The sequence below is a fragment of the Gadus macrocephalus genome, chromosome 3 (assembly GCF_031168955.1).
Source record: "Gadus macrocephalus chromosome 3, ASM3116895v1".
Lineage (NCBI taxonomy): Eukaryota > Metazoa > Chordata > Actinopteri > Gadiformes > Gadidae > Gadus > Gadus macrocephalus.
In genome coordinates this window covers 20,337,932-20,348,615 of record NC_082384.1, presented here as the reverse complement: position 1 = coordinate 20,348,615, position 10,684 = coordinate 20,337,932, and the positions used below count along the sequence as shown (strand labels likewise).

Sequence of the window (10,684 nt, the reverse complement as noted above, 5' to 3'; positions counted from 1 at the left end):
TCTGTGCACACAGCCTGTCTAATTCACTGTGACTGTGGCTGGATGCCTGATGTGTTGTTGTGACTGTGACTGGATGCCTGGTTTATGTAGTTACTGTGACTGTATCCCTGGTGTGTTGTGGTGAGTGTGACTGGATGCCTGGTTTATTGTAGTTACTGTGACTGTATCCCTGGTGTGTTGTGGTGAGTGTGACTGAATGCCTGGTTTATTGTAGTTATTGAATGCCTGGTGTGTTGTGGTGAGTGTGACTGGACGCCTGGTTTATTGTAGTGACTGGATGCCTGGTGTGTTGTGGTGAGTTTGACCGGATGCCTGGTGAATGTGACTGGATGGCTGGTTTATTGTAGTGACTGGATGCCTGGTGTGTTGTGGTGAGTGTGACTGGATGGCTGGTTGGTTTTGGAGAGTGTGACTGGATGGCTGGTGTGTTTTGGAGAGTGTGACTATAGGCACTAGGCAGTTTAATTATTAGATTACAGATGGTTAAGTTTAGCTATAAGTTTAGACAAGGTTAGTTTTGGTATTAGATTAGAGATGATTGGTTTAGGTATGAGGTTAGAGATAGTTAGTTTAGGAATGAGGTTGGAGATGGTTATTTAAGGTATGAGGTTAAAGATGGTTAGTTTAGGTATTAGGTTACTGATGGTAAGTTGAGGTATTAGCTTAGAGATGGTTAGGTTAGGTATGAGTTTAGAGATGGTTATTCTAGGTTTTAGGTTAGAGATGGTTAGGATAGGTACTTGAGAGATGGTTGTTTTAGGTATTAGGTTAGAGATAGTAAGTTGAGGTATGAGTTTAGAGATGGTTAGGTTAGGTATGAGTTTAGAGATGGTTATTTTAGGTGATATGATAGAGATCTGGCTGACAGGCAGGGGGGCCCACCCAGAGGAACAGGCTAGTCGTTATAGCGGGAAATGATCTTCTAGCTGCAAATGACCAGAACATGTTTTATAATTGAATAAAATCCCAGGAGTGAGTCGAATAGTACGTGGCTCCCGACGCCTCTGATTCTCTGACTTGTAAAGCTGAGGTGGAGCGTCTGTTGTTCTGCATGACGTCAGGCAGCAGGACCACCGCACGCGTGTCATGCCCGGGCTCTGGGTTAAAAGCCGTGGGATGGGAATGCTGTCAGAGCGATCGTTTGGAAGGACAGCGTTCCAGCATCACGGACCTGAAGCATCTAGACTTCTAGACCTGAAACCTGTAGATCTATAAACCTGAAGCTGCTAGACTCGGAGCCTCCAGACCTCTAGACCTGAAACCTCTAGATCTATAGACCTGAAGCCTCTAGACCTGCTGTTGTAAGTGGACTTCAACTATTTGCACATCAACGAATGTAAACTACACATAGATTTATTGGTGGTTTACTTATTTAAATACAGGCTTTTTGTGTTGTATTGATGGGTTGGTTACTTAAACAAAGTCCTTTTGTGTTGTATTGTTGGTTTGGATACATAAATATATCCTTTTTGTATTGTATTGATGGGTAGGTTATTTAGGTATAGGCTTTTTGTGTTGTATTGATAGGATAGGTACTTAAACACAAGCTTTTGTATTGTACTGATAGGTTAGTCACTTAAATATAGGCTTTTGATATTGTATTGATAGGTTAGGTACTTAAACACAGGCTTTTGTTTTGTACTGATAGGTTAGTCACTTAAATATAGGCTTTTGGTATTGTATTGATAGGTTAGGTACTTAAACACAGGCTTTTGTTTTGTATTGATGTGATTGTTACTTAAACACAGGCTTTTGCATTGTATTGATTTGTTAGTTACTTTAATATAGACTTTTTGTAAGATATTGATGGGTTAGTTATTTAAATGCAGGCTTTTTGTATTGTATTGATGGGTTAGCTACTTAGGCTTTTTGTGTGAGGGTTAGTTACTTATATATAGGTTATTTGTGTTGTATTGATGGGTTAGCTACTTACATATAGGTTTCTTGATGAGACAGACTAAACAAAACATACCAATATGTCTGCAAGTATCTTCATAGAAATTTAAGATCTGAATGTGTATTAATAGTACATGTATGTATGTATGTGTGCATTTAGTATTGCGTATTTTTTATATTTATTATATATTGATACATGTATTATGCATGTATATTGAGGAGTGTGTGTTGTAGAATTATAAATGTCTTATGTATGTATATTCAGGAGTGTGTTGCAGATGTATGTATGTATATGTAGGTATAAATGTGCATTAAATATGTTTATAGGTGTTTTGTTTATTGTAAGAATATGTCTATGCCGTAATATATGTATATTTATATTTTATATGTATATGTGTATTGTTTATGTTTATTTGGTTATATATATTTATATATGCATATGTGTGGAATATATATGTTTTATATCTGTATATATGTGTATTGTATATATATATATATATATATATATATATATATATATATATACATATATGTTAATTATGAATGTATGTTTGTCTTGTAGATGAACAGGCTGAACCTCTTCGTGATGCTCGTAGTTGTTAGCGCCCCGGTAGCTGCAAGTTTGCCGTTAGCTGCCTTCGCCTCCAGGTAGCGATCCTCACTACTAACCAAACGCATTAAAAAAGCATTAAAATATGTCATATATATGTACAGTTTTATTATTTAGATCAAGATAAGACTGAATTATATTTAAATATTTTGAAAGTGTATAATTTAAAACGTTACATATTTTTTGAAACACCATTTGATTGAGTTGTAGAATAAGTATTTGTATAACTATAGCTTACTATATATAAACTATATGGACTAAGCCTGGCCACTGCCTGGAGTAGTAAATAGGTCTAACTGCAACGGTCTAACTGCTTTATCTGAAGGTCTGGAAGTCTGGACACCAACGACGGAGACTGGAACCACGGACTTCAGGAGGACTTGGATCTACTGTATGACCTGACCAGGTAGAGAGACACTGACATACAGGGAGAGAGAGTGAGAGAGAGAGAGAGAGAGAGAGAGAGAGAGAGAGAGAGAGAGAGAGAGAGACACCCACACAGAGACACAAACAGAGCGAGAGTGTAAGAGCGAGAGGGAGACACACATATACACAGAGACACAAAGAGAGAGAGAGCGTAAGAGTGAGAGAGACACACACACACACACACACACACACACACACACACACACACACACACACACACACACACACACACACACACACACACACACACACACACACACACACACACACACACACACACACACACACACACACACACATACACACACAGACAGAGAGAGGGAGAGTGAAAGTGAGAGAGACACACACACACACAGACACAGAGATACTGAGAGATAGAGAGAGAGAGACATCCAGAAAGAGAGAGATAGAAAGAGAGAGGGTTAGAGAGAAAAAAGAAAGAAGGATGCTACTACTACTATAATAATAAAGGTCATTTATAAAATATATTTTATAAAATGGTTGTGTATGTTTCTCAAAAAGGTGAGTTACTTAGACTATGGTGTATGTGTGTGTGTGTGTGTGTGTGTGTGTGTGTGTGTGTGTGTGTGTGTGTGTGTGTGTGTGTGTGTGTGTGTGTGTGTGTGTGTGTGTGTGTGTGTGTGTGTGTGTGTGTGTGTGTGTGTGTGTGTGTCTGTGTGTGTGTGTGTGTGAGTGTGTGTGTGTGTGTGTGTGTGTGTGTGTGTGTGTGTGTGTGTGTGTGTGTGTGTGTGTGTGTGTGTGTGTGTGTGTGTGTGTGTGTGTGTGTAGGTCTACCAGGCATGCAGACGGCCTGTTCACCAGTGGCTACAGCAAGCTGCTGGGTCAGCTGTCAGCTAAAGACTACCTGGAGTCTCTGATCTCCAAACGAGTCAAGTAGGTCCCTAACTTACCAACACTAACCCTACTAACCCGACCAACCCTTCTAAAGGGCTGATTATGGTCCCAAGTTCACACAATGCAAGGGGTTACGGACCCCTTACGTCCTTGCGGACCCTCCTTGCGTCCCCCGCAAGGGCTTGACGAGTGCCTCCCAAAACTGTAACCTTCCGTCGAGGCGACGCAGAAGCAAGGGCTGTGATTGGCCCGCTCACTAAAAGCCGACTCTACTCAACTCTACTCAAAGAGGTTCACGACTGCGCCGAAGCGTCTGCGTGGTCCTTGCGTTGCGTGAACATGGGACCATAACACTCCTGTGTGTGTGTGTGAGTGTGTGTGTGTGTGTGTGTGTGTGTGTGTGTGTGTGTGTGTGTGTGTGTGTGTGTGTGTGTGTGTGTGTGTGTGTGTGTGTGTGTGTGTGTGTGTGTGTGTGTGTGTGTGTGTGTGTGTGTGTGTGTAGCGGTGATGTGATGGAGGGTCAGCTGCCGGTGAAGCGCCACTCGGACGCCGTGTTCACTGATAACTACAGCCGCTTCCGCAAGCAGATGGCCGCCAAGAAATACCTCAACTCTGTCCTCGCAGGGAAGAGGAGGTGAGCGCCTGACCATCTCCTACTTATTAACCCACAACCGCTAACCTACTAACTAACCCACCATCTCTAGCCTACTAACCAACCCACCCTATCTAACCTACTAACCAACCACCATATCTAACCTACTCATTAACACATCATCTCTAACCTACTAACTAACCGACCACCTCTACCCTACTAACTAAATCCCCATCTTTAACCTAGTAACTAACCACCATCTCTAACCTACTAAGTCGTTCACAATCTCTAACCTACTAACTAACCAATCATATCTAAGCTACTAACCAAATTACCATCTCTAACGTAACTGAACTTAGCCTCCTCTAAAAAACCAACTAAGCTGAGCATTAAAGTACTTGGTTAGAGATGCTCAGTGAACACCTGCACATTGAGTAAAGAGTGTGCAGAGGTTAAACCACCAGTCATCCCCAGAGACACTCAGGGAGACATCTCCTGCATGGAGCACCAGCACATGCATCATCCTCTTCAAACTCTAAAATAAAACAGTTCAAACATGACCACCCTTATAGTCACCCAAATGGAGTGCAGCACGGACCTAGTTACGATAACCACCTCCAACCTTAGCTAACCATATCTAGCCTATACCTCAACTTAAAAATCTCTAACCTAACACCTCAACTAACCATCTCTAACCTTATAACTAAAGGCAACCTTCTCCAAGATATTATGATAGAACTCAGTAGAATACGTTTAATAATAATTGTTATTATTGTAACTTATACTAAGTTATGAGCAATAGAGTCAGGTGACTAGACAAGAACAACAACAATATGGTATTAGAATGTTGGAGTGACAGACGTCCCTGGACATCCAGACGGAACTCATTTCACGCTTGCAGATCAATTTTTAAGCATCGAAGCTAACCAATCAAGCACCATCTTCCCTCAAACTCTTCTCTAACAAATGAATTACTGAAGTAGCACACACTGTTGGTGTTGTATTGGAAATATGATGTATAAGATAAGACCTACTGGGTCTAGGGGAGTATCAGTACTGGGTCCAGGTTACAGTATCAGTACTGGGTCCAGGTTACAGTATCAGTACTGGGTCTAGGTTACAGTATCAGTACTGGGTCTAGGTTACAGTATCAGTACTGGGTCTAGGTTACAGAATCAGTACTGGGTGTAGGTTACAGTATCAGTACTGGGTCTAGGGGAGTATCAGTACTGGGTGTTTCTGTATTGATATTGATGTCCCGCCCACAGTGTGGATGATATTGGCCGGACAGAACTGTCGATCAGGACTGACTCCGCCCCCTCACATCAAGGCTCAGATCTCTCTTTGGAAGACGTTCTTAGTCAGCTGACAATGGTACAGACATAAGTGCACAAACATACACACACATGTACGAAAATCACACACACACACACACACACACACACACACACACACACACACACACACACACACACACACACACACACACACACACACACACACACACACACACACACGCACACACACACACACAAACACACGCCCACAAAAACACACACTCACAAAAATAAACGGATGCAAACACAAGTACACATACACACATACAGGTGCACAAACAAACACACATGTGTACACGGACACACAGATGCCAAATGCAAAAAACACATATACACACACTAACAAACACACACCCTACTACCAATGCTACTTCTACTAGTACTAATAATAATTACTATACAACTCATTCTAATACTACTACTACTAACACTTGTTATACTTATGCTACTTATACTAATCCAATTACTAATACTACTGCTTGTGTGTCCAGGTGTTTTTTCTTGTGAGCACATGGTGTAGTGTGCTAGATGACTACTCTGTGAAGAAGCTTGGTCTCAGCTCCACTGTCCCCCCCCTCTCTCTCTCTCTCTCTCTCTCTCTCTCTCTCTCTCTCTCTCTCCCCAGAACCTCTGATGATCATCCTCCCTTCCAGAACCTTCTGAACTCCTTCTGTATCGTCTTCATGTCCTCCACTCATCACAACCTCAGCAGACTCTAGCTCATCCGACGGAGCAAATGGCTGTTCTCCACCTAGCTCACCACCCGATGGAGCAGACAGCTGTTCTCCACCTAGCTCCACACCTGATGGAGCAGGCAGCTGTTCTCCACCTAGCTCACCACCCGATGGAGCAGACAGCTGTTCTCCACCTAGCTCCACATCCGATGGAGCAGACAGCTGTTCTCCACCTAGCTCCACATCCGATGGAGCAGACAGCTGTGCTCCACCTCTCTCCCCACCTGATGAAGCAGATGGCTCTGCTCCACCCTGGAGATGCTGGGCTGGCAGGTGGAGAGAGAGGTGGAGCACAGACGACTCTGCTCCACCTCTCTCCCTCTACCAGGTCGAGCACAGTTGCTGTGCTCCACCTCTTCCCCCACCTGATGGAGCAGGCAGCTGCTCTCCACTCTGTTCTGCAGGTTCTGATTTGTCCGACTAGATCTTTCTTGATGTTGTACTCCTGAATGTTGAAGACCATGAGATGTTGAATAAATTATCTTGAACTTTGAAATAAGTGCTGGTTCGCGTTGTGTCTTTTTCTCCGTCTTTATCTCTGTTCACCATGAGCCGGCCGTCCATGTCAGCCAAGGGCAAGATCAGTCATTAGAAACGCCCGCGTATTCGCATTCCACGCAGAACTCAACATGGAGGAGAACGTGTGAGGTGAGAGTACGCTGAGTCTATGTAGGCACCCTGACACCATGCTGAACTCACAGGCATGATAGGTTGACCCCAGGAGAGAAGGGCAGAGAGAGGTGATGCATGTACAATGACATTATGGTACAGCTCTTTGGAGCAGGCAGACCACAGGACCAACGGCCGGTCGGTGAGCCAGCCCCCCTGGGCAGGGAGTTGCTGGGATGAATACACTCCCACACTCCTGTCCAGTGCTGCAGTGGGACAGGCCAACGTTTCCAAACTTAATCGCCAATCAACATTTCCTATTTGACCTGCCCTTTGTTTTAAAAATGCTAGGTAACGATGGCTGTTTCTAGAACAGTGTTTGCTCAATAATGGGCGCCCTGTAACATTGTATGTTGGACAATCTCTGGACCCTTGGTAAAAATACAAAGCCCTGTACGTTGTGTTATGTTGGACCATCTCAGATGATCTTTAAATGCACAGATGTCAAACTTTCTTGTTGAGAAGGAATTTGCGCAGACACCAACACAGAATTACATGCATAAGGCCCCATGTATGTTGCCATGGTACAGTCTAACCCCTAGATGCTCCTTAATGACCTGTCTCTGTACTGTCTAACCCCTACCTGCTCCTTAATGACCTGTCTCTGTACTGTCTAGCCCCTACCTGCTCCTTCATTACCCATTTCTGTACTGTCTAACCCCAATCTGCTCCTGAATGCCTCTGTACTATCCAACCTGCTGGTATTGTTTTTCACCACAGCATGTATAAGAGGAATCAGGGATCAAGATTCCAGTCCTTGTGATCCAGACCCTTTACGTCAGACCTGGTCCCATCAGCACGTGTGTCATCCATGTCATCCTGAATGTGTGGGTGTGTGTGTGTGTTTTCGCTCCACTGAGCTGCAAGTTAGCTCCCCCTCGGTGGTGGAAGAATGGCACTTTGACATTTTTATAAAGTCATTTCAAATTTACTCATAATGAGCACCATGTATGTGTGTGTGTGTGTGTGTGTGTGTGTGTGTGTGTGTGTGTGTGTGTGTGTGTGTGTGTGTGTGTGTGTGTGTGTGTCTGTGTGTGTGTGTGTGTGTGTGTGTGTGTGTGCGTGCCTGTGTGTGTGTGTGCATGTTTGTGTGTGTATGTGTGTGTATGTGTGTGCGTGCGTGCCTGTGTGTGGGTGTGTGGGTGTGTGTGCATATCTTGAAACAATATTAAACTAAGCAAGCCTTTTGGTCTATGTATGTGGGGCATTTATTCAGTTCGGGGGATACAGTCTACACGGTAGTCTACAAAGTAGTCTACACACTAGTACACATAGTTGTCTACATCAGTGTTTCCCAAACTTTTTTTCTGGTGACCCACTTCTTTTAAATGACAAACCATCGCGACCCACTTCAAACTAGGCCTTATCTATAAATCGTGAGATCAAATGAGTGCATAAATCAAGCTTCCTGACCATTTTTATTGCCATTTCCGCATCACCTCATATTTTGATCTTAAAGGCACCCAGTGCAACTTTATGTAAACATTCAATGAAAAATAAACATTCAATTTCTAGTCTTTTTTACACGTAGTAAGTTTCAATAACTCCATACCATTACATATCGACATTCAAGGAGCAAAGATGAGACGTCGTTGTGTGGTGAGAACTGATAGAAAATCGTAAACAACAACAATCGCCGGTGGGGAGAAGCCATTTTTCCATTGACTGGAAGCCTGCTTTATTTATTGTAGGTTACAAAAAATAAAGAAAATGGCGGCATTGTTGTTGTTATCGATTTTCTATCAGTTCTCACCACACAACGACGTCTCATCTTTGCTGCTTGAATGTCGGTATGTAATGGCATGGAGTTATTGAAACTTACTACGTGTAAAAAAGACTAGAAATTGAATGTTTATTTTTAAGCCTCGAAAGTTGCACTGGGTGCCTTTAAACCAGCCATTTCGAAGTGTTAAATCACAACTTAGTAGTATGCATGCAGCATGTGCTATTGAAAACATAATTCAAAAAATATTTTTTCAATGTTTCTGATCGCAATGTTTTTATTCAATGTTATAAGTAAAATGATCAGAAACATAGGAATATTCAGTAATAATAAAAACATTCTTCTTGTTGAAAGCATTTTTAAAAGATTCATGCAAAAAAGGTAGGCTTGTGTTTACGTGCTATTGTAATCAAACAGCCAATCAATCAATTTGAACAGTAAACAATCAATTTATTTACCACATACGATACGATTAGCGAGGAGAGTAAAGAGGAGAGTAGCGCACAGAAAATCCCACTTCGCACTTGTATGTGGTTGTGAAAGGGATGAGCTTGCGTTATTTAGGACAGGATGTTCAGATTAGATGCTTATCCAGAATAAAAATAATGTAATGCAATCAGTCAAATTTCAAGGCCTGTCACTTGTCATGTCTTTACATTTGCCCCTGATGAGAGCAAATAAAAACAATGAGAAAGCCTGTTAACTTTGCCTAAATGCATTCATGTTGTATTAACTGTACGTATTTAACATGTGTATGTGTTTAAGTATTTAACGTGTATATGTTTTCAATAGCAATACAAGGGAAAATTACGGCATTAACACTCGACAAAATTGCCCAGGACGATTCCATTTTAAAAGTACGGATTACCCTTCTATTAGCAATGGTTGGAAACATAGTCGTTCTTCCATATTTGAATGCAGAAATCGTACACATTGTGCCTTTATTCACACACATATATTAATTTGGCCAATGGTCAGATAACTTGTGTTATTAATTTATTAATCATCCAGCTGATTAATAAATCAGCTGGATGATCGACTCCGAGAAGCGGATCGACGCAAACTCAAACGCAAACACAGCGACATCTCCGCATCCTACGTGTCATGACACCAAATGTCCACCAAGGGGCGATTATTAACCAACAACCACTGTGCGTGACTACTGGCGAAAATACATAGCAAAATAAAGTCAACACTCTTTTCAAACCGTGTCTGTACAACACGCCTGATTGTATACTAATGCGAAAATGAGGGAACATTTTTAATTTCAGCTGCCATCTGGCGACGTCTCTGTTTAATACAAATACATCAAAGTTTTAATTTTCAAGACATTACGTTTTTACCCCCATGCATTTAACACCATGCACTACCTGGTTACAGGGCTCCAGTTCTGCTCCTAGCGCGATCCAACTTTCTGCTTCTTGATCCACACCGGATTTATGGCTTGGTGCTATGCATAGAATAAGTATGAGAATGAGTCTATTCGGTTTTTATGGTGATATTATGATGAATTGTCTTGGGATTAGGTTGCAATCCAATTTCTCCACGGCAACAAATAAACTCTCTCTCTCTCTCTCTCTCTCTCTCTCTCTCTCTCTCTCTCTCTCTCTCTCTCTCTCTCTCTCTCTCTCTATACATATACATATATATATATATATATATATATATATATATATATATATATATGCATAAAATACAAAATTGATCATATATTTCTGTGTGTTCTGATAACACAACTGCTATATGTCGCCCCATTAAAGCTAGTACAGGATTGGACTAATTAAGCATGTCACTGTCCAAATTACACTTTAGGGAGGAGGGGCGTAAGTTCAGAGGCCCAGG

The 10,684-nt window shown here is 42.0% G+C and overlaps 1 protein-coding gene across 1 annotated transcript; it reads left to right on the top strand.

The window, feature by feature from the left end:
* Window positions 1-1,096: 1,096 nt before the first annotated feature.
* LOC132454524 (VIP peptides-like) lies at window positions 1,097-6,949 on the top strand. Its single transcript, XM_060047934.1, has 7 exons — window positions 1,097-1,301; window positions 2,459-2,544; window positions 2,832-2,912; window positions 3,722-3,826; window positions 4,290-4,421; window positions 5,648-5,753; window positions 6,342-6,949. Exons 2-7 carry the CDS (start codon window positions 2,459-2,461, stop codon window positions 6,348-6,350), a joined length of 519 nt encoding a protein of 172 aa, XP_059903917.1. The 5' UTR covers window positions 1,097-1,301; the 3' UTR covers window positions 6,351-6,949.
* The last annotated feature ends 3,735 nt before the right edge of the window (window positions 6,950-10,684 follow it).

What these genes read in the sequence shown, in the direction of transcription:
- LOC132454524 (XM_060047934.1), top strand. Translation starts at nt 2,459, where the DNA reads ATGAACAGGCTGAACCTCTTCGTGATGCTCGTAGTTGTTAGCGCCCCG. An exon ending in TTAGCTGCCTTCGCCTCCAG is followed by an intron (nt 2,545 to 2,831) that starts GTAGCGATCCTC and finishes CTTTATCTGAAG; the next exon opens with GTCTGGAAGTCTGGACACCA. An exon ending in CTACTGTATGACCTGACCAG is followed by an intron (nt 2,913 to 3,721) that starts GTAGAGAGACAC and finishes GTGTGTGTGTAG; the next exon opens with GTCTACCAGGCATGCAGACG.